The sequence below is a fragment of the Achroia grisella genome, unplaced genomic scaffold, assembly GCF_030625045.1.
Source record: "Achroia grisella isolate CSIRO2021 unplaced genomic scaffold, CSIRO_AGI_Agris_v1 utg146, whole genome shotgun sequence".
Taxonomy (NCBI): domain Eukaryota; kingdom Metazoa; phylum Arthropoda; class Insecta; order Lepidoptera; family Pyralidae; genus Achroia; species Achroia grisella.
Window position 1 is genome coordinate 2,762,252 of NW_026712636.1, and position 26,143 is coordinate 2,788,394.

The window sequence follows — 26,143 nt, forward strand, 5'->3', positions numbered from 1 at the left end:
AATTGAATAATAATATTATTTGTTTTAGTTTGTTAGTTATGTGACTAGCCTGGAATTACTTTTATTGTGGTAATCGTGAAGTTTGGACTCTGCACCGTGTACTTTCGATTCCATGCCGATATTTTATTCTTATCATTTATTGCACTGTAGGTGCTGTTCTACAACTCGAGTCGATCGAGACAAGTCAATATTTAAAATAATTGATTAGTTGTTACCGCACTTTCTGAAGTGTGGCCGCTTGCAAAGGTCGATTACAATTTGTGTGATCAGTGACTTCAAATATCTCTAAGTAGGTATTAAATGTTTCAATTTAAGAAACTTACCTTACTTATTGGCTAAATAATCGAGAATATTATTTTTTAAAAGCGTCCTATTATTGTATCTGTTATTTATAATTTGCTAAAATTAAGTGATAGATATTTAATGAAAAAGGACCATACCATCGTGATATTAGTTATTTTATAGTTGCATAGTTAATAATTGATCTCCAAATTATTATTAATAAGCTGGGTAAGTGATCTATAAAAATTAAAACAACACACTATTTAAATAAATTAAAGACTATAATTCTATATTCTTAATCTACTTAAATAAATTAAGAATATAGAATTATAGTCTTTGCATCAGTTATTTAAGAATATTTTTTTTAATTTTATTTGTTTTCAAGAATAAAATTAAAACTATTTAAATGAATGAATATTAACTTTATAGAATTATGGTCTTTACATCAGCTATTTTATTAAGAATAAAATTTAAATTATTTAATGATTGGTAGAAGAGAGTATATTGTGCATTTATATATGGTGATGTGATTCATTACTGACATATTAGTATCGAAATACTGAGTAATACTCAGTTTAAATTTAAATCTATGGACTAGTAATTCTGTGTTTTGCTTATAAATATTTCTCCTTAAATTTATTTAAAATCACACTGAGAGATAACTTCATAGATTTTTTTATAAACATTTATTTGATTTATTAATTGAACAATATTTTCTATATTTTTACTATGATGTTTTACTTACTTACTTTTAATTTGTTTTGTATTCAGTCAACATATAATTTTGTTTGTGTTGACAACATGGGTATGGTTATCACTTAATCTAACCTTGCAGATTAAAATATTGTAATGATTTTACATAATTTAACTAAATTTAAATAACTAATAATAAAAAAATATATAGAAGCAGATAGTTTCATAGCTCTTGTCATTGTACAATATTAGGTTATAGCATATGATAGTTTTCATAGTTTTTGCTCGGAAACCATACTTAATTTTTTTTGTCATTGTACAATATTAGTAAAAATGTTATAGCATATGAATAAAAATCTTAAGTTTGGATATATACATATAGCATTCTTATTTTTTTGTCATACATACACATCAAAACCATACTTAATTTAATTTTTTTTAAGTGTTTTGATAAAGTTTATTTCATCCTGTTTGTTATCTACAGTACTATGTTTAGAAGTAAAAATGTCTATATGAGCGCTTAATTTATATTATATTTGAATAAAAATTGTCTTATAGATTAAATTGTAAGCATAATATATATGTATAATTTTCTTTTTGATTAAAATTTTTATTGAAATTAAGCATTCTTATTTTGTGAAATAAGAATCATACATACACGTCAATTGTCTATACTTTCAACTGGAGTATGATATTGTTTAGTTCAATGAACCCATATTACTCCATTACAAATATACGGTTACATATACATTTACATTTACTTTGTAAATACAAATGTAAAATTTATTTATACCAGTATATGTGCCAGTTATTATTTTAAATTCAAGCACTGTAGCTAGGGAAAATAGTATAAATAATAGTTATTTATTAAACATATTTTTATGAATAATGTAATGATTGTCAAGGTACCTAGTCCAATATCCACTCAGATCAAAATACTAATAATACAAATTTTATATTATGTTTTGATTTGAGTGTTTTGTATGTATTTACAAAAAAAGTTTTTCTATCAGTTCTTAGCATGCATAGTACTAGCTCTCCCTTCTAGTACTAGACGATGCAATGTGATATATCCTTGAATAAAAATTAGGTGCTTGCGCCATTTATCTTTATCTACGCTAATTATTAATATGTATTATAATGAGTATTAAATGGCGCGAAATATACACCTTCCTTTTTTATTGCATATATTTTTATAGTTCCCATAGACAAACAAGAATTGTCTATGGTGCTGTACAATGTAGACATTACGCAACGGTTGCCACTTGCTTTAAACTAGAATGTCTGCTTTTTAGCTATTTTAGGTTGCGTAAATAACGAACAGCCTTGTATGTTATTCTAGTTAGATATATTAACTCAACAAATAATCACAACGTTACCGATTCAAATACAAACAGTTTCCCGATTTTTGTTTAAAAATATTTTGTTGTAGTAGCTATGTGTTTTTTTAATTGTCATTTAGAATTTTTTCGTTTATCCAGAAGCTACGAATGTGAGCCATTCGGTCATGCTCAGAATACGAGCTGAGTTTTTGTCAGTTATTTTAATCTCGAAATCATTCCGAACTGACAGTAGATTTGACATATCATAAGAGTCTGTAATATACCTACATGAATAAAGATAATTTGAATTTGAATGCACTTTTGAATTTTCATTCCATTCGTGTTTTCAGATTTAAGAGTTTGAATACAAACAACCACCATAACACGTGACTTTTTTAATAGATCAACTTTAATTATTAATTAAAGTAATTATTAATAAAAGCTTACCAGCCAGAACAATTCTGGCTGGGATTGTTTGAGCTGGTATCAATTTAATTTGATTTCTTTTGTTATTTAGTATTTATGTGGTTCTATAGGATTGTCATCGTCGCATTAATGTGCAAAAATTTCAAAAAGAAAACAGGGTTAGAGTAGGTACTGGCTATCGCTACCATAATTCTATATCTTATCGTCCAAACAGAAACAGATATTACAAAGCAGCTTGTGGTTATAAATAGGTGAGACAGAGGTTCCCACGCAGACCACTTTGTTCAAAGTCTATTTCGATAAAATAATAATACGAGCGAGATAAAGTAATACATCCGTATTGCTTATCTACTTACTCCGTCACCATAGGTCATGTCAAGAATGTCATAAGTACCGTCTAGTACAGTAGTTCTAAATCTGTGGTTGGCCAGAGCTAATCTAATATGGTCCGCAAAATATAGAAAATTACAAATGATATATTTTTTTAATACGACTGACATGTTAAGCTGTATCATATTTAGAAGTTTTATGATGTTAGCAACAAAGTATATTCTGGTTCAAAGGTTGAAACGAGTAATCTGTACCATTCCATCGGGATTTCAAATTACGACGGCCTATGTTCGAACCTCTCAGACGGTGTTCTCAGACTAAAGTCGTGTCCGTCAGGCAGGAGTTGAGCTTCAGCCGTTAGGCCGCCAGCCGTCGGAAATCAAGCTATTTAGCAACAGAATTCAATTAATAAATCCTCGTTTATTTTTAACGTGTATGACTGTAGAAAGATTTTTCCCTTCACGCCTGAAATTAGTTCGGAAATCATGCTGTTTAGCAGCAGAACTCAATGAACAAATCTTTGTTTATTTTGAACTTGTTTGACTATATAATGATTTGTCATAATGTCACTATTCACGCTGTAAAGCAGCTCGGAATTCAAGCTGTTGCATCAGAAGTTAATGAAAAAATCCTCGTTCATTTTTAGTGTTTTACTGCATAATGAATGTCATAATGTCATCCTTCACGTCGGAAAACAGCTCGGAAATCGAGCTGCTTAGCAGCAGAACTCAATAAAAAAAAAACTCGTTTATTTTTAAGGTGTTGTTTGACTATATAATGATGTTCACTCTTGACCTGCCATCAGAAAAAATGTACGAACAAAACATGTTTGTAGCTTTACTGAATGTGTTCTCCATGTATTTACATTTTTTTCCAATTAACATTTTTTTTTAGTTAACTTGATAAACAAAATGGAGTTCATCTTAATGTCAAGTTGACTGTTGTTATTGTACATTTATAGAATTTTTATAATGGGTTATGTATTTTTTGCGTTTATCTCTCATAAACAAACAATTAATAGACAAATTCTTATTTTTTTTTAATGAGACTAGCTTCTGTTTACGACTTATTGTTACATCGATAGAAGTGTCTGTTTGTAATTTCAAATTAACAGTTTTTCATTAAATGCACGTGAAAGTATGTACGGTACTTGTATCAAAAATTATTTGAAGAAAATTTGTCTCTCTGTTCATTCTGGCTAATCACTAAAACGGCTGGACCGATTTTGACGGGAAAATAATAATAAAATATAAAAAAAATTTATAGCACTTTCCTTATAATTTTTTTTAAATATTATAATGAATTTTTTGCGCTATTGTGTACACACGTGCACGCATTTTCTGTAATTATCGCTAGTGGTTTATATAATTTAGAGTAGTTATTGTTTATAATCATTATATAACAATAGGTATTTTTTGTAATCACTAGTTAAGACTGTGAACTTTGTACCAGCTCCGAATCAATCAATGTTATTCATGAACTAAATTAAATTCAAAGTCGATTACAAATGCAATAACGTCGAAGATTGAAAGGAAAGTGATGATAACAATGTCAAAGGTAATGCACAAAATGACATTCATTTTATTAATACGTGAAGCAAAAACTTTGTACCGCTTTTTAGATAAATTGAGTGGATATCAATTCTTTGACAACACTTCCAAAAGATAATAAACGCATTAGGTGATTCTCAACCATTCTTTGATCGGGGACCACTATTTATTTCTTTATATTTGAATAAATTATATTATTTCTTGCTTATACTAATATCTACATATCAATACGTGAAACAAAAACTATGAGTATGAAATTTTGCACTCCTGTTTACATAGAGAAGGAGTGCAGAAAGCAATTTTTTTTAAATATTTGCATAAATTATAAGTTTCTATCAAACATTACAAAAATGTATTCAGCTAGAATAGCTATATACAATAGTTGTAAATAGTATAACTGACTTATATATGTATTATACTAGCGACTGTCCCGGCTTCGCACGGATGCATTACAATCTTTGAATTTCTCGCCTCGTTCTATAGTATAACACTGATGTATTATATATATAAACATTTCTCTTGAATCTCTCTGTATATTGCTGAAATCTGCATTAAAACTCGTTACGTAATTTACAAGATATAAGCGAACAGACAGCGGGACGACTTTGTTTTGTACTAAGTGAAGTTACGTAGATTTAGATTTGAAAAATATTTACGTGCGTTGCGAATTGCCAGATATCGTTTTTAAAACTTGGTTAGGCTTGATCACACTTTCAGAAAAAAGGCTTTATAATGGCAGAAAATAATAATAATAAAGAAAATAAACAGTCTCGGTTATGTTTTTTGGGTGCACCATTGTAAGCACGTATGTAGGTATAATTATGTGTTTGGCGCAACATTAGCCTCTAGACGCATGATAAATTTTAATGAGTGGCGTCATAGACTCGCCTTAATTGTGCGAATGTAGACAATTTGAAAACAGTAGGTATAAACTGAATATAACGGCCATATTGTGTACTTGCTGATCCGCGCCATTTCGTCTGTGTCACATTTTACCCTTTTTTGCGACATTTCCAAAAGATTTCTCATTGCACCTACTCTCCTACAGGTCGTAACGTGATTTTATATAGCCTAGAGCCTTTCTAGATAAATGTACTATACAACATTACAAGAGTTATCAAAATCTGATCAGTATTACAGGAGATTAACCCAAGCATTCATACAGGAGGCAGGTCCCTGTTACTGCCAGTTTGAATCTAACTGAGGAAATCCCGAGATCGGCAAGCTTTATGTTTTGCTTCGCTTCAGCAAAGATGGAGCTGACAACTTTAACTTCTTTATACCTCTATATGTATATCAGCACTGTATATACATATTTTGTAGTATTTGACAGTCAGATGTTTTACTTTGTCACGTACAGTTGTTTAAACAAATCATGAAATAGTATAAAAGAGTTCTAGTTGTTTTTCATCGGATCCGAATGGTAGATAGCAAGAAAATACATTATAATGTTAATAAGAGCAGCAAACACTTTGTAACCCTCTTTTCTAAAATTGCGTGGACCGAGGCGTATAAAATTTCGGACACTTAGCTAGTGCACAACGCATTTTTTTAAAATTATGCGTGTAATATATACAAAAATTTAATACCCCTACGATAATTGCGTGGACTGAGATGTTTGAAATTTCGCACACTTATAGCAGTTTATATAGAGGAATGCAGAACGCAAATATTTTTTGAAAATTATGCGTAGATATATATATGTAGATATATACACACAATATGTAATGGACGTAAACATGCACCTCAATTATGTTCAAACATGTAATTCAAATTAATTATTGTAGAATTTCGACCATTGGGTAACCACTAATATTATTTAGGCTAAACGCAAGTGGAAATTTATATTCCACGTTTTCAAGTTGTTTCAAACGTGATACAATCCAGACGATAACAGTTGACAGCTGAACGTCTTATCAGCGGTAGATACCAGAAATGCAGTACTCATTTAAGTGTGACCTCGATTGGTCTAAGAAAGGTCCTTGAGTGTATTCGACTCAAAATCTCAATGCTTTGTTCTGTACTATCAATGTGGTTCGGAATTATGACGATCTGAGTTAGGTTCGAACCTCCTAACAGTACCGTTATACTAAAGTATACATCAGGCAGAACCTTCCCTTCAACAGCTCCACAAATTCTTTCACGGATTTGGACTCTCTGCGCTCGCCTTCATTTTCGTTCGGCGAAGCTGCCAAGCGACGCTAGTTGCTGACAAAAGCATTAGAAAAAATTATAAAAATGGAATTTGAGCTTGGCTTATATTTGCCCAGTTATAACAATTTATGGGGATTTTTAGTAATGAGGACAGGGGGAATGCCCACTAGCGAAATGCCCTATCAGTTCTCAGTTCGACCTATACGCATTCCGTATTGGAAGTCATATCCTTTCATTCCTAATGAATCCACCACTATGGGCTAACTGGTCTTATATCATCCTCCATTGGTGCCCGCCAATGCATACCGATAACGCAAGCGGGTACATCATTCCATTATCACACAAAAAAACTACATTTTAACTTAAGGACAGCGCGGAGGTTGAGCTTCCATGATATATTCTAAGGGACCATTGACTCCCATAACTAACACCCCCCTTCCCCTCATACCTTATGAAAAGGAGTGGTTACACACTCTTTCTGCGTCACCGCAACTCCACTGCGTCAGGAGAATCCAGTGAGCATGACTGGCTCAAATTTAGGCAACCTACTTTACGTCACAACTATCGATATTAAATTTTATCCGTTATCATGACCTGATTATCACATTAGATATCCATTTATCACAGTATTTGATTGGTCGTACATTGTACGAATTATTTCATAATTGTCGTAGTAATGTTGATTGTATCTAGAATATACGTAAATCAGTCAGCATTTATATAATTAATTACATTATATAATATACATATAAGTATATGCAAATGCGTCAGGTCGTATACTATTTTGACTTATAACTATTGGGGAGGAGGGGATTGTTATGATTGTTGGGGTAGTGCTATATTGCTTTCACCATTTTTGCTTATTGCAACTACCCCAACAAAGAATTCCATCATCTGTACCATGCTTTATTGCAAACCATGTCAGGACGACCTCCAATCCTATCATTTGCATCATGCTCAAATACAAACCATGTTAAGACGATCTCCATTGCCCCCTGGAAACTGGGCAATTCGCCACGATGGGCTACCAGATCTGAGTTTATGCTCATCCTATCGTCTTGTAACTGGTGTCCAGCCAGCGTAAACGCATTGTAAACGATTGCATCGATCCATTATTATCTATAAAAAACTACTCCATCTGGCATTACAGTAATCAAGGTATATTATAATCTGTATGTATTGTTTTAGAAATCAATTCAGCTCGACAATGGCATCGCCAATGAGAAATCTGTTTAAACAAGCCATAAGAAAACAGAAATTCCTGCCATCATATTCAACTGTTGGTCTGAAGAAGCCACTTCTTGCTGAAAAAAACTTGTTGACCTCTGTGTACGATGATATACCGCATTCCAACGATACAGTTAGCGAATTTGTTTGGAAAACAATGGACAGATGGCCTGATAAAACGGCGACTGTAAGTACTTTTAATTATATCTATTATGTTTTATGTTCAACGGACTATCGGATGATTATTAACGTAATAATGTGTAATAAAACATTTGCTTGAATCAAAGTTTATAGTTTTATTACTGTTAAGTCGTTGATTATTACAAAGTCCAGATACAGAATCATATATATGTATGTATTTAAGTAATCTATTGTGATTTGACGAATTTGTTATAAAAAATTAAACGAAAATTCACCGTTTAGTGTACATTATTTCAGAGTGACAAACTATGTGGTACAACTAGTTTGAAAGATTTATCTGGTCAAAGAATTTGAGAATGTTGTTCTGACATACAATAGAAAATATAGTACCGTGTTTAGGTCACGAAAAAACTTCAATCACATTATTTATGATATCTCAGAAACTACTGGTAAGGTCGTGATAATATGAATATAGGACCAAATAGGAGGTATCAGCTTTCAAATGACATAAGAATTTTAAATTTCGGTTCATATTTAATACCTGAACTACAAAATTTTTAAAGCGATAATTAAAACCAGATAATATTGGTGTTACGGAATATTTATTTATTTCGAACAACCTTTTAGAATGACATTCGTGATTATTAATTTAGAGTTAGAAACTAAAAAGAAACCCAATTGATGATAATCCAAACAAAAAAAAATTGACAGTTAACTGTGAATTTTACTGACGTACCTTTTATGTGAGTAGCAATGCGTAGTGGTGTCCACAGTTCAAGGTGTACAATATGTACAGTGTGTTTATATCATTTAATAAATCTGTCTGTATAAATAAAAATGGTTCGCCAAATGTGTTACTAAGCTCAAGATAGAACGATTTGACTATTATCTAGGTAGACTGTACAATGTCTGCATGACTTCACATATTTCTGTCTCCGAAGTTTTTTTAAATAGATGATAATGCAATGCACCCTCCTGCTCTAACGGTATACGCTGACGGGGCACCAGTGGAGGATGATAAGACGAACATAAGGTCAAGTCAGTTAGTTCTTCGTGGCAAATTTACCAGGAATTTATTACGATGGTTTCCAGGACCGAGTTTAGGACAAACTGATTGTACATAGCAAGCAATAGTGTTATTATTCCAGAACTAATCTACTCTTCCCTTATTGCAGTAATATAAAAAAAATTGTTATGACTAATTTCTTTTCTAATAGAAAGTTGAAGCACGAACAATTCTTATGAACAGAAAAATAGCTTAGGAAAATATAGAATATAGAATCCATTTTAATTTTTCCTATTTACAATTTAAATAGCTACAAAAACATTTCTAAAATGTTGACGTCAAACATTAACAAAACAATTGGTGTTCAAGGATCTAATGCATACTAGTTTAGAAATATTTATGTAAACTATTTTAATTTTCATACACGGCCGTAGACCGAGAATTAACGCTTTAATAATACTAGAATGGAATAAGATTAAGTTTTATTTCGGAAAACTTAAGTTACATTTTATATATACCCCACACTAGGCTATGCCTGCATCGAGGAAGTCAGGACGAGTGTAACAGTCAAAGTAACATTGGTATGGCAATCAGAGATGAAAATAATAAACCGTTTATATAATAGTAATATCTTATTATTATTATAAACGCGAAAGTTTGTGAGTATGGATGGATGGATGTTTGTTACTCTTTCAGGCAAGACTACTGTACTGATTTCGATGAAACTTTACAGTAATATAACCTGTACATCAGAATAACACAGGCTATAAATTTCATGCGAATGAAATTTATAGCCTGTGTTAAAATGTATACAGACTAGACTGTAGTATATTCTTTAGTGTATTTCATTCGGTATTCTAATGAATCCAATGTCAAAAGCGGCCTACCACTATTTCTCATATTAATTTGGTTTGTTATTGGTATTTCGCTTTAGAGAGTTAGAAATATAGAGCGCCAATTATTTTTTGCGTGAAATTGAATTGAACTCACAAACTTTCGTTCTAATTCGGGGTAATAAACCACTAGGTAAAGGCACTCTAATTATTTTATTCTGATAAAAGAAAAGTATATTATATGCAATTTTTTTTCAGGTATGTTCAGTAACTGGGCGTGGTTACACATATGCACAATTATACAGGATTTCCAATGTTTTCGGAGCCTCCCTCCGCTTGAAACTGAAACTACGGGAGGATGACAAAGTGGCCGTCATTCTACCGAACGTTCCCGAATATCCGTGTATTGTGTTGGGCGCTTTGCAGGCCGGTTGTATCGTTAGCCCAATGAACCCTATGTATACAACAGGTAAGCATATTTTAAATTAACTTAACTTAAATTAACTTAACGACATCATTAAAAAAATAGTTAAATTTTTTTTATTTAATAACTGGAATGACAAACGAGCTGACGAATCATTTGATGACCACAGACAATTAAAACTATTTTTACTAAATTGACCTGAGAAAGTAAGTTTTTATCGTTTGATTTTGTTTGTCTCCAAATTTGTGAAGTCTAAGATCTAGTACAAAGTTGTAACAATAGAAGGGTGTACATCGTACTAAAAATCTCGTAGGGTACGAGGAATCTCGTATATTTGAAAAGAACAATATCACGCCCAAACGAGAGGTTAATTGCGGAAATAGACTCGAACATACAGATCAAATTATTATTTCCTGTGCACAAAAAGTGAAAAAGATAAAATGTAAAAATAACTGTAATTAAAGACTTACAAAAAATATAACTTTTATTTTTGTTTTAGAGGAACTAAAACGACAGTTAGAACTTATTGAATGCAAACTTGTGATAACATCCAAACTATCATATGCAAACGTCGTGCAAGCACTACAGTCCTTGCAGAAGACAGTGCCAATAATATTAATAGATAACGAAGGTTTACCTGAAGGCACGATTAAGTTCGCCGATTTCGCCGAGGATTTGAACGCGGATACCAATTGCTTGAAGTCCGTCAAAAGGAATGCAGATGATATTGCTGTTATACCATTCTCGAGTGGCACTTCAGGGTTCCCTAAAGGTGTTGTGTTAACCCATAGATCTATGGTTGCTAGCAGTACAATGATCGCGTCTCCTGAAATTATGGCGATTTTGGAAACAACTGGTGAGTTTAGCAGTATTTTTGGACCTTATTAAAGGATTTGTATTGTTTAGTTTTCAAATCAAATAAAATCAAAATATTTTTATTCGTGTAGGTCTATTACAGGCTCTTATGATATGTCAAATCTACAGTCAGTTCGGAATGCTTTCGAGATGAGAAGAACTGACAAGAAACTCATCTCTTATTCTTTTCAAATATGGTTGTACATGTTTACAATAATAAAGATTCATTTTTAAATTCAAATTTGGGAGAATATGGTGACCACCAGCATATGCTATAGCAATTTTGTCAAAAGCAAATAGTTTAATCAGTGTTCGTAACCCGAACAGTAGTTTATATCTATTTTACTCTGCTACCTGCATGTGTGAGACCACGAATATTAAGCATGGAAATCTGACCAGCGTCAAAGGAAGTACTCTTTGTTAGTGCGTATTAGAAAATACGACGTGAACTGCTTAGTGCGAATATGTGGAAATTTCACGACGTATGGGTCGTAGTGGTCGTCGTGTAGCTTGGTTGTAAAAGGGGAAGGCAAGATCTAATTATGCATGGTCTTGTATGCGTCAAAGTGTATCATAAAAGACCAATAGACTGGCCACTTTGCGTCGATGTTCTAGCGTCGGAAGTCTAGCTTTTATTAGAGTGTCATCTCTAATTAACCCAGATTTAGAAAAAACTATGTCTAAAGATACTGTCTCGTTACAGCAACGCAGCAGTCGGTCTTCGCTGCAGTGATTCCATTCTTCCACATATTCGGGTTTAACATTCTGATGTTGAGTCAACTGTACCTGGGTTGTAAGCTTGTCACACTGCCGCAGTTTAAACCAGAACTGTTCCTGCAGACTGTAGCGAAGTACAAGACTGATATCTTATTCATGGTGCCGCCTATTGGTGAGTGGACATATTTTTGAAATTGCTGTGACTTAGAAATTTTCAACTATCACACTCGACAATCTTGACAAGTTGAACTTGTATTCTAGAGTAGAGTGCTGTTTTTTATATGGATGACTAGATGTGCCCGTGGTTTCACTTGCGTGAAATTAATAGCTTATATGTTATTCTGATGTATGAGCTATATTACTGCAAAGCTTCATCAAAATCCGTTCTGTAGGTTTTGCGTGAAAGAGTAACAAATATCCATTCCATACTCACAAACTTTCGCGTTTATAATATTAGTACGATAATGGAATGGTGCACCCGCCTGCGCTAACTGGATGATAAGATGAACGTCGGGTCAGGTCAGTTAGGCCATCCTGACAATTTCACCAGGCATTTATCACAATCAATCTGACTGCGTACAATGATGTAATGATGTAATTAGTCCACATTACTAACTACTTCCACCCGGGGAGATTGTTAATAATGGACTCATAACTCCATTACTAGCAAAGTACCGTGTCAGGTTGATCTCCACGCGGTTCCCCCTGGAAACCATCGTGATAAATTCCTGGTGAATTTGTCAGGATGAGCTAACTGAACTGACCTTATGTTCATCTTATCATCGTCCACTGGTGCCCCGCCATCGTAAACCGTTAGCGCAGGCGGGAGTATCATTCTATTAATAAAAAACTACTTACATTCCATTGATGTAAGATATACATTATTACAATGGTTGCTAGCAATGGAGCAGCTAGTCCATATTACTAATAAGCCCTCTCGGTAGATAATCCAAAAACCCATATTGTACCTCAGTAGAGTAATATAATATATGGATTTTCTGTGATGGTGGTATTGTTGATAAAATAAATGAATAAATGTTTCCAGCGGTGTTCCTGGCGCGGCACCCGGCTGTGACCGCCGCTCACCTGGCGCCGGTGACGTCCATCATCTGCGGGGCCGCGCCTCTGTCTCCGGATGATGCTGATGCACTTGTTGCCAAAAAAGTAAGATTATACCTAATTAATTTGTACCTAACCTAATTAACCTCTACAAGTTGCCTCTTTCAGGCACGAATCTAATGAGAGAAGAGAGAGAGAGAGCGCGCGTCATTTTGAAATATAATCTGTGGAATTAGTAGTATTAAATGCGAAAGTAACTCGGTCTCTTTGTCTGTTTCGCTTTCACGCCATAACTACAGAACCTATTTAAATGAAATTTAGCACACAGATAGCCTAGACCCCGAGAAAGGACATAGGCTTCTTTTTAATGGGAAAAAGGATTTGTAAGGGGTTGAAAGGAGAGAAGAAAGTGTGTATGGAAGTGTTGTCAATTTTAAAGTTTGAAACTTATTCTTTAGGTAATTTGATCGAAAGGGGGGTAAAATAAAATTTTCCCATTTGGGTTAAATAATTGAATATTTATTCTTTATTTGGCCAAGGTCACTATAACATCCGAACGGAATGGCAGGCACAGCTAGTAAAATATATAATTTCAAAAGAAACTTAACTTTGTGCTGGAGTCTGCGTTAAATCGCAAGCGCTCGTGAAAAAACGTTTCATGTAAAGCCAGCTATGAACCAAATTTGACAGGTTTGTGTGAAAGAGTTTTTGAGTTATGAGGGGGTCAAAAGTGGCTCCAAATGGTTCGTGTAAATATACACACGGTGCTGCTTGCCAGTTTACTTGAAACTCGGCTTGACACGCTACTGCGTGTCTATTAGCTATCCCACGCTCGATGTGCGCTCTTACGACCCACCTAATTCTTCTGCGTCGCATTTTCCCCCGTTTTTGCAACATTTGTCATTACAGCTCAGATTCTACTGGTCATAGCGTGTTATATAGCCTTCCTTTATAAATGAGCTATTCAACACTAAATTAATATTCAAAATCGGCAGTAAACTTGATTACTCCGAACATCTAAACTCAGAAATGTTACCTCTAAATAATATTAGTAAGTATAGATTATGTACCTGTTACTCACTTAATAAACACACATGTAACAAACAATTAATTGAAGTCACCACAGTTTGATACAAAAGAAAATATGCTGACAGAAATGTAGGAATGTCAAGTGTTCACCACGACGACATCAGTTGATGCGTTTAGGATTATAGTCTTAAAGATATATTTGTTTGTTTTGTATTTTATAATTATATATATCAAATTCGTATCTTGAATTATAAATCTATATGAATTACGATAATTCTTTCTTATCTTTATTTTATTACTTAATTCTAATGGTATATCTAATATCTTGATTTTTATGATCCTATGCTAGTTATTTATAGTAGTATATCGGTTAGTACACGGGCTTTCTACCGATTTTCGCGGTTTTGATTCCTCGCTCGGTACAAACATTTGTATGCATGAGTATGTTTGTATTGGTCTACGTGTTATCTATGTATATTATGTATGTATGTACAAAAAATATATCTAAGTAGTTCTATCATTTGTCTATAGTTAGTACTCACAACAAAACCTCTGTTTAACTTGAAACTAGAATTTGGGAATGGTCTTGAAACATATGTATCTTATATTTAAAATTCTATGTCACAATCACGAAACGGATTGACCGATTTTTACGAAATTTTATACGCATATACAGTAGATCTGAGAAATGGCTACCTACTATGTATTTTTCATGCCCCTAAGTGATAACCACCCCAAATAATTATTTTTTATTTATTTTATAACGTGGCATTAAGAATGCATATAAACCTAAGTTTTCACCCTTCTACCACTAACCTCTATATTTTAATCGCGATTTTAATTGTGGCAATACATTTACGGGGTCAGCTAGTATTTTATATTTACACTGAATGTATAAATGCAACTCTCAAAGCAATGTTTATTCTATAATCATATACTATGTAGTATATGATTAGTAATTTATCATATCTCAGTATGGTCAGTTGGTTCAAGATCAATCCAGTCGCCTTTTGTGATAACCGTTTAATTAGTAGCGTGCCCCGTGCCGTGTTATCATATAACACGAAAGAACTAATTAACACATGTTGTACTTTAAATCCAGTACTTTAATTTCCAGTGAAGGGTATAAATACTAATCCAGATTACAGATTAGACAAAATCTAGTCCAATAATATTTTTAATAAGTTGATTTACATTATTGTAATTTTCGTAGGAATCTATGATTTTACTAAAAATAAATACAGCCCAATTTATTCGCTGTTAATGTAACTGTAATGAATTTGAGGGCATTTTTTATTACATAAAATTACTCATGTTGTTTTGCGATTATTAATTACAAATCCTTTGTATAAAATTATAGTGTATTAATTATATTGTCTTTGTATCGCTTTGTTTTCTATCTATATTATGTATGTATTTTCAAATACATGTAATTAATTATTTCTATCAGTTGTTTGGTACTCATTGTATAAGCTCTGCACAGTTTTGGGGATAGATGGCGTTGTGTGAATTGTCCTGTGTTATTATTATCATTATTACCACGCTGATGTTCGACTTAGCCACGGGTTTAACGGCTTATCTTTCCTAATCTCATACAATGTGCACTTTTCCTTTAGCGACAACGATAATACAAGGTTTACTATGATCTCATACATTTTTCCTTAGCGACAGCGGTAATACAAGCTTCTCTCATACAACTTGCATTTTTATCTTACTGACAACGATAACACAGGCTCAACTACGATCTCATACAATGTGTACTTTTTATTTAGCAACGTCAATAAAACAGGCTCAACTACGATCTCATACAATGAGCACTTTTCGTTTAGCAACATCGATAACACAGGCTCTACTGTGATCTCATACAATGTGCACTCTTGATTTAGCAACACGATAATATAGGCTCAACTACAATCTCGTACAATATGCACTTTTCGTTTAGCAACATCGATAAATTAGACTCAACTACGATCTCATACAATGTGTACTTTTCGTTTAGCAACATGGATAACACAGGCTCAACTACGATCTAATACAATGTGCACATTCCTCTTAGCACCATCGTTAATACTGACTTAACTATGATCACATGCAATATGTAATTTTCTCTTAGCCTCATCGATAATACAGACGTAACTATGATCTCATACAATGCACACTCATTCATTGGTGATTTCAGTAGCACAGGCTAACTATAAATTCTTATATACAGTGCACTCTACTCTTAGCGTATTCGGTAATACAATCTTAACAATGATCTCATTTGTTATATTGATATATAAGTGCATATTGAATGCGGTGAATGCGGACCACCACGTCGGTCACACAAAGTTACTATAACAACTGGCGCAGGGCACTGTTTGACTGCGTGGAATTAATAAATCTTGTACCTTATCTTATAGTAAGCGTACCTACGTACATAGTCCAAATCTTTATCGTATATCAAAATATGATTAACATAGGGGATAAAAATTATGCGTAATTTATTTTATACTAGCTGTTCCCGCGACTTCGCCCACGTGGAATTTAACTTTAGTTTTCTAAAATAAGTAGCCTAAGTTACTCCTTATTACATCAGCTACCTTCCAAAAAAGTCCCGTCAAAATCGGTCCAGCCATTTCAGAGATTAGCCGGAACAAACAGATAGACAGACAGACAAAAATGATAAAAAATTTTGTTTTGGTGTATGTACCGTATTTATATTCATATGCATGTAGTAAAAAACGGTTATTTCAATATTACAAACAGACACTCCAATTTTATTTATATGTATAGATAACATCTCAGAAGAAGAGCATGTGTTATGGGTACTGGACAAATTATATTAATAAATAAATACATTTTGTTTCGTATTTACAATACAAAACTCGGAACGATGAAAACAATAATTATGAATCTTGTTTCTACCATGCGAGGAAATGAACCCGCGACGGAAGTAAATCAATCTGATAAACTGATAGGCTACCAGGCTGTTAATTAACACATAATTATTGCCTTTCTGATGATCCACCGTCCAATTCAAACGGAGAGCTTGCGCCTAGATTGGAACACCTAACGGTGCCCTCAGAGTAAAGTCGTATCCGTCAGGCAGGAGCTGACCTTTTGAATCCTTTTGAATCCGTGAAAGCTGGGGCTTTCACGGATTCAAATGGATTCAAATTCAAATACTGCTGCCGTCTCCCGGATAAATATCCCAACATTAAATAATACTAATTTTATTTTTATCGCAATTATAAATAACATTGTAGATAATATTCCTTGTGACTGATAAATAATATAATTGTATTATTAATTAGAAGATGTAGGTATATCGTATTCCACGAAAAGATGGACTTTAATCAGTTCAATTATATCTTTTAATTACGGTATATTAATTATAGTACATATAGCCCACTGCAGTCCAATGTTGGGTATGGGTCTCTCCCAAGGCATGATCTTAAGCCCTTCTCATCTAAGCTTAATACTTATGTTGTATCACTCTCTCTGCTGCGGGGCATCCTACGCTACGTTTGCCAATTTTTAGGTCTCCACTCGATATAGTGTATTATATATGCATATTAATAATGAGAGCGTTATAACTTACTCGTTTACTACACTCTCTCACAACCATTAGGACATAAGTTCATATCGGACTGACATCGAATAAATTTCTTTGTGTGTCAATTTATATTTCTGACTGACTCTCCGATGAAGTAAACGCCGGGAACAATGCCTCGCCCTCTGCTACATTAGATTCAAATATATCTGACAAGTGTCAAAAGTCAATAAATGTGAACATGTCAAGTGTTGCGTTCTACACGACGTCGACAATTGACAGTACATCTACCCCGGGGTATAATAGTCGTGATGATTTTTTTTATAGATAAGTTACGTAATTTGTCGTTTCTGTTATGTTTGTGGCGTGACAAAAGTATATGCAATATCGTATAATTTATTTTTAGATTGGAATTAATAGATATTTTGCACGATATCAATATAAAAATAATTGTTCACTATTTTTTTGCTAATTCATCATAATAAAATTACCACAATTCAATAATGCTAGGCCAATTCTATTAATATTATAAACTAGAGGATAATAAAAATAACACGGGACAATTCACACAGCGCCATCTACTTCAAAGTTAGGTTAACTAAACTAAACATCTGACAGAAATACTTAAATACACTTATTTGTAAATGCATCCTTACTTCCTTGCTAATAATATAAATGAGAAAGTAACTCTGTCTGTCTGTCTCGCTTTCACGCAAAACTACTGAAGCGATTTTAATGAAATTTGCTTAAGACAGCCTAGATCTTCAGAAAGGACTTTGAGGAAGATTCATAACATTTTTTTCTTTATTTGATCAAGGTCACTATTCTACGCGGACGAAATCGTGGGCGTAACTAGTACATTATAACAGAATACACTCAGACCAATATAACAAGCATATTCACGAATACAAATGTTTACATCGTGCGATGAATTGAATCCACAGCGATACTTTCGTAAGACTGTGTGCTAAACCACTATACCATCGCGGCCGTTGTTCAGGATACAGCTAGTCATCTATATTCGATACCAATAAATTACGCTCTTTTGTTATCTCACGTAAGTATACCTACTATGTGTTGATAACAAAACATTAGGCGTAGCGTAAATTTCCACAACAACCTCTGTACCTGGCGTGGATTCAATTGTTTTTGTTTTGTTGTATTCTTATTTTTATAAACAATGGGTATTATTTATTAATCTACAAGATTATTAGTAGATTAAGAGGATTTATTGCGGATATATTTTTTTATGGATGATAATGGAATGGTGCACCCGCCTGCGCTAACGGTTTACGCTGGCGGGGCACCAGCGGGGGATGATAAGATGAGCATGAGGTCAGGTCAGTTAGCTCATCGTGACAAATTCGCAAGGAATTTATTACGATGGTTTCCAGGGGGAACCGTATGGAGGTCAACCTGACATTACTAGCAATGGGGTTCAAGGGGTAGCTAGTTCCCATTACTAACAACACCCTACTCCCCTGCGGATATATTTTTATTATTCCTTCTGTACGTCGTACATTTCAGTATTACCATAATGTAATAGAATTAGCAAATTGCTTGGCAGCTGTGTTTAGGTTAGAAGGTTGCTTACGATGAATCAAATTAGTTAGATTTGAAAGTATTATAGTTCGATCTAAAAAGAACTGACTACACAAATGCCAACATACATAATTCTAATCATACAAAATATAATAAATAGCAAATAAATAGTTACTAAAGTAATAAAATAGATCAGACATAGGTATTAGAACGACTAGTCCCTACAAGTAGCACCCGTTCACAACAAGTAATATTAGTATAATGGGTGAGCCCAGCCCTTCACAATTAATTTTATTATGTCTATAATAGTATTGATGCTTGTAAGCAACTTTTTTATCTTGTTTGCAATTCGAATTATTTACATAGGTATAATGCTTAATATTAATAGATGGCAACTCATAAGAGCTTACAACTTAAACATGGTAATGTGGGGGGGCTTTTTAAAAGGGTATTGTTAGTAATGTAGACTGATGATCTCATTGCTAGCAATATATGGTATATTGTCAGGTTGACCTCCATGCGGTTCCCCCTGGAAATTCGTGATAGATTCTTCGTGAATTTGTCACGATGGGCTAACTGATCGGACCGCATGCTCATCTTATCATCTTCCACTGGTGCCCCGCCAGTGTAAACCTTTAACGCAGGCGGGAGCACCATTCCATTGTTATTTAAAAAAAAACATGGTAATGTGTTTTGACTGTAGTGCTATTCACATATGTGGGGAGTCAGATTCATTGCCATTCCAATATCTCTTACGTTTAATATATCAAGGTTTTGAATCATTAAAATTTGCTGTATGTTGATAGATCAATTATTCAAACGCTCAGTACGTAACTGTTCTACAAAATTATCATTGTATTGGTAACCAATGTCAAAATTATCTTTTTATTAGAGAATATAGTGATTGCCGTGTCATATTGAAATTTGAAATAAATCAAGAATAAAAAAAATTGGGAAATGTACTTCAAAGTTTTTTCTTTATTTATTAGTAAAATAATACAAATTCAATATCAAAATGTCTTTCTTCATGTAGGTCTATTACCGACTCTATGATATGTCAAGTCTGCCGTCAGTTTGAATGATTTCGAAATGCGGAGAACTGTCAAAAAACTCAGCTCGTATTCTTTTCAAATAAATGTAGTATTTTACATAACTAACAATAAATATATACACGTATACATTATTTTCGCATATTATAAACTTAATGTTTGTTAATTATGTCCAGTTATTTATTTATTTAAATATACGAGTAGCTAGAGAATCAGTACGCACGCACTTCTGTGTTGCTAACACTAATTTAATAATCTACTAATCCCACTTACAGCATATCCATCATAAAAGTATAATAAAACAAATTCACAACGATAAATTTCCAATACCTAATCGTATATACTAACAATCTAATCTTAAACACTTGTACCTTGAACCTAACAAAAAGTGCTTATGATAAGTGAAGTTATTAAAAGTGGCCAGATATTTTTTTTTTATTGATATTGATATGTGGCGCATATCGAGCACGCTTTTGATTGTAATCTGTACTACATTATACTCTAGACCTTTAGATATGATTGCATTAAGTGTTAATTTTATAGATAGACAATCAATTATGTCATTGTTCGATAAAGATATAGAGTCGCAATACTACCTTTATTTTTAGTACTCTGTACCCCCGCTTGACAAACACTGGTTCGTTTCTCAAGCGGGGGTCGCGACCCTTGGGGGGCTCGACTTTGTTTTGTGCAAGAATTAGTTTGAAAAAAACCAGTGAAGATTTTAAACTAATGAATAATATAACGTATAGATAATAAAAACAGCAGGCTATTTACATATTATTATAAATTTAAAGCTATGGGGTTGCAAAACTTTTTACTTAACTATTTGACTTTTTTGTGGGTCGCATAAAAATTGAAAAATGATGCTGTAAATGATATGATGGTGTGAATGATGATGATAATGGAATGGGCACCCGCCCGCGCTAATGGTTTACACCAGTGGAGTACCAGTGAAGGATGATAAGATGGACATGAGGTCAGGTCAGTCAGCCCATCATGAGAAATTCACCAGGAATTTATCACGATGGTTTCCAGGGGAACCGCGTGGAGGTCAACCTCACATGGTGTTTGGTAGTAATGAGGTTATTAGTCCACATTACTAACATCTCATTCTTTCCCTACAAATGTATTAATGAACTATGTATTTTCAGAATAACTTATACTTCCGTCAAGGCTACGGTCTTACCGAGACATGTGGCTCATTCTCCGTGGGCAAGAAGTCGGATAGAAACCATACGTCAGTCGGCCACGTTCTGGCCAATTGTCAAGCCAAAATAGCAGATATGGAAACGCATCAGGCTCTCGGACCTGGAGAAGTAAGTGTTTGATAACATAACATAACATACTGTTTTTCATTTGTTTTCTAATACAGATGTAGCGCTAGGGAATGCATAAAAGTAATATGTGAAATTGACCAAAGTATGAATTAATTTAAACTATGTAGGACTTAATTTCACAATTCGTGGACAATTCACACAGCACCATCTAGTTCCAAGATAAGCTGAGCTTGTGTTATGGGTACCTACTAGAAAGTTGAAAAAAATATTTAGTTAGATACACTTTTTTTTGTAAATACATACATAGAAAACGCCCAAACTGATACAAACAATCATACTAATGAAAACAAATGTTTTTTACCGTGTGAGGAATCGAACCCGCAATCATCAGAAATAAAGCGGTCTGCTAACTGCTAGACTACTGAGACCGTTAAAAATAATAATTACCATATTTATTTAATATTACAGGAAGGAGAGCTTTGGATACGCGGTCCCAACGTCATGAACGGCTATTACAAAAACGATGAAGCAACGAACAGTGATTTCACAGACGATGGCTGGTACAAGACTGGAGATGTGGCTAAATACGATGAAAACAAATATTTGTACGTCACAGACAGACTGAAGGAGCTCATTAAGGTGAGATTAATGACCGATTTTTATATACATATTCAGTAGGCCTGAGAATGCATATAAAAATCGGCTACTATTTAATTTTTCATACCCCCGTACAATTCAAACAAGGATCGAAATTACGACGGCCTGAGCCGAGGTTCGAATCCCTAGTGGTGCTCTCAGACTAAAGTCGTATCCGTCAGGCAGGAGCTGGCCTTCATAAGTCCTTCCGCGGGTTTGGAGTGCCATCTGCACCCTAACGTCCGGTGAAGCTGTAAAGGCCATCTGCGGCCAACGGCATTAGAGTGGTCGGAAAAAAAAGTTTCTCTAAGTGATAAGGGTTGTCCACCCCTAACACATGGTTATAAAAATATTATCGATATATATATTTTTGGATAACTTGAACCGTTTACGCAGCGCATGCATCAGAAGCCCTCAAGTAAAAACGGGGGATTTTTTGCAACATTTTCCTCTGATGATTCGCTTCTATTGTGGTAGCATAATCTTATATAGCTTTAATAGTCCAAGGAAGGCTTCCTTGACAAATGGACTCTCCAACACAAAAATAATTTTTCAACTCGATTCTTCAGTAGTTCCTGAGATTAGCGCGTTCAAACAAACAAACAAGCTTCAGCTTTGTAATATTAGTATAGATTATAAAAGTGCATCAAGACAAAAAACCATGTGTGAAAACTGCTGGTATAGGACTGAGCGATAATTTTATCTGTAAATATTAGGTCCGGCTGTAAATTAATATTACCCACTGCAAAACATTATGCAACAATAACACCTGTTTACTGCAGATATATAAATATATAATCTTTTTATGACCGCGATAATCTAGTGGTTGAGCTCACTGGTTCACTTGCCGGAGCTCCGGTTTCGATTCTTGGACAATACAATTTTAATCATGATTGTCAATTATATTAATTAAATTATTATTTAATTATAAAATGTTCATATTTCTGCTTTGTATCTTGTTTATAATATAGTTATAAACAAGATATATATATTTATAATTTAATTGAACTATAATATTATAAATATAAATTTTTAAAACTGTTTCTACACGATGACGTGGCTGCCCGGTTTATATGAAGTTTTCTTTTAAAAATCAATTTACCACTACACTTCTTGTATAAATTTTGTTCAATTTCATGAATACCAACACTGATTTCGGCTTGTACTGCGTCTTTACTACTAACCCAGTACTTCATGTAGGGAGAAGTAGGGACTGAAATTTGTTTTTACTAATTTATTGTTAGGGTATGTACGTGTGTTAAAGGGGTTATCCATAAATGACACGTAAAGGAAGGTAGACAAAGTGTGACATTTATACAAACCTAACCGTCTAAAATAATTTGTTGTAGGACCAGCTATTCGATACCGATTTGTTGAATTGTGTTAATTCAACAAATCGGTATCGAATAGCTGGTAACTCCGCAGTAGCTGGTAACATTTGAAAATTTGATCTTAGTCTCTGAGATAAAAAACAGACTATAGGATTCCCTCTTTTTTTATCGTGTTGAAAAAAATCCTCAACCCTTCGATCAGAGGGGTGACTAGGGGATGTGTGGGATTATTACCCATTAAAAGACCAGACTTTGTACCTACGAGCGCCATTTCCGGAGTCGCGAGGTTGTGTTAGCATGATCTCCACTCCAGCGGTGTTGGCACCCCTGTAGATGGTTTAGGACAGGCCCGTCTCGTTGTTACGACGTCCAATTTCACCTTACTCACCTTTACATAAAATATAAGTCCCCTCCCAGGAGGGCGGGCCTCCTGGGAGGCATTGTAACATTAGTATAACAAAACGATATTATATCTATTAAAATAAGACGAGTGGCGTCAAATGAAAAACGTCATATGCACGCCAGTGCAAACTTATCTTATTATATATATATCTAATAAAATGTCAATAGTGGCCTATTAACGTTACTGTAATTGCAGCTAAGCCTGTTATTTTTACAAGACATTTTTTTATTATATATATATTTTATAAATTTACAATAAGATATATATTATCTTTTTTACTTTTATTTATTTATTATTTAATAGGCAGGTATAATGATAGCTTATATATTTATATTATGCCGTATTAAGTAAACTGTATATAAAAAATCTATGAGTTGACAACAAAAATTGTGGTGCTATATATAATAGAACGGTGTACAAGTCTACTGTGTGAATTGTACTGAGATTATTATTATCTATAGGTACATCTTCTATACATATAAATAAAATTGGAGTGTCTGTTTGTAATATTGAAATAACTGTTTTTTACTACGTGCATATGAATATAAATACGGTACATACACCAAAATAACATTTTCTACAATTTTTGTCTGTCTCTCTGTCTGTCTGTTTGTTCCGGCGAATCTCAGAAATGGCTGGACCGATTTTGACGGGACTTTTTTTTGGCAGGTAGCTGATGTAAGAGGCTACTTTTTATTTAAGAAAAATTGTTTTATTTTAGAAAAATAAAGATAAATTCCACGTGGACAAAGTCGCGGGAACAGCTAGTTATTAATAAAAGCTTTGAAAATTAGTAAATATCATGAATATTTTGTCACTTTTAGGTCAAAGGCTACCAAGTGCCACCAGCAGAATTGGAGACGATCATCAGAACGCATCCGAAAGTAGCTGACTGTGCGGTTTTGGGCGTTCCAGACCCCAACACGGGGGAAGCACCCAAAGCCTTCCTAGTACCCCACGCAGGTCAAGAGTTAAAACCCGAAGAACTGATAGAATATGTTAACAATAAAGTCACGTCGTACAAAAAAATAAAACACGCGCAAATAATTGACGAAATACCCAAGAATCCGGGTGGTAAGATTTTGAAACGAGTTTTGAAGGCCAAGTATTGTTAAGTATAAATTACATACCCCCGGACAATTCACACAACGCCATCTAGTTCCAAGCTAAGCAGAGCTGGTGTTAAGGGTACTAGATAACTGATATAAATATATATATTTTTTATAAATACATACATAATATACATAGAAAATACACAGACCTTTACAAACAGTCATGAATACAAATTATTGCACCGCGCGAGGAATCGAACTCGCAATCTGAAATAAGGCGGTGTACTAAACCGCTAGACCACAGGGGTCGTCAAAATAATTTTGTATTTGTATAGAATGGCATTTCAATATAATTATACATATATAAATATGCGCGGTAAATGGTTTTGTATGTAAATTTACTACAAACGCGATAAGATCCTCTTTATACATATTATATAAGTATTAATTTCTTATACGTGCCTTTATTGAAATGTATTAAGACTGAAAATGTGTTTTATAATGTTTACAGTTCTTTTATATTCCATTATATTTGTATATATGTTAATATTTTTATACACAATATAAATCAGATGTATATATGTTTTGGAGTAAGGATTGTAACACTATATTTTTGAAACTTATTTAAAACAAAAGAAAATATAGTAAGTTCATTAAAGTTTTGTTAAATGTTATTCTTCGTCACCAAATGAACAAATACAAAATATAAAATAAAGATTGACAAATTATAAGACAAAGTGCTAACAATAGGCGGCCTTATCGCTGAAAAGCGATCTGTTCCAGGCAACCTTAAGATGGCCAAAATTATATTTTGTATATAGATTGCATATAACTTTCTGAACAATATTTATAACTAATTTGCTGAAAATTTAAACTAATGTTTTGAAAATTCGCTACTGAATGGGCATTAGCTTGTATTATACCTTGGTTTTACTTAAAAATATAAACATAACTATAGTTTTGATATCAATAATGAAATATCTAAATATCTTACTTTGTATCTTACTTACTATATAGAAGGTATATTTTTATCAATTTATAATTTCTTTGTAAATTTTCTATACAACCGGTAAGAGCTTGGTTTTATTTAAAAAATAATAAATAACTTTAGTTTTGATATCAATAAATAGATATCTTTTAATTAATTTGTTGAAAATTTGCTACTCATGAGATATTAACTTTTATTATACGTTGATTTTATTTAAAAATAAAACCACAAGACAAAATACATATAAATAAAAAACATGACAGAGTTATAAACTTTAGT

General features: G+C 33.4%; 1 protein-coding gene across 2 annotated transcripts; it reads left to right on the forward strand.

Moving 5' to 3' along the window:
* The first annotated feature begins 24 nt into the window (after positions 1-24).
* LOC131855586 (uncharacterized) lies at positions 25-24,946 on the forward strand. Of its 2 annotated transcripts, none has more exons than XM_059206866.1 (9): positions 25-289; positions 7,946-8,171; positions 10,223-10,433; positions 10,888-11,244; positions 11,947-12,132; positions 13,006-13,124; positions 21,329-21,493; positions 21,923-22,093; positions 24,649-24,946. In XM_059206866.1, exons 2-9 carry the CDS (start codon positions 7,965-7,967, stop codon positions 24,937-24,939), a joined length of 1,707 nt encoding a protein of 568 aa, XP_059062849.1. In that variant the 5' UTR covers positions 25-289; positions 7,946-7,964; the 3' UTR covers positions 24,940-24,946. The 2 variants fall into 2 exon arrangements, with proteins under 2 accessions (XP_059062849.1, XP_059062850.1); XM_059206867.1 differs by lacking the exon at positions 25-289 and adding an exon at positions 304-510.
* The last annotated feature ends 1,197 nt before the right edge of the window (positions 24,947-26,143 follow it).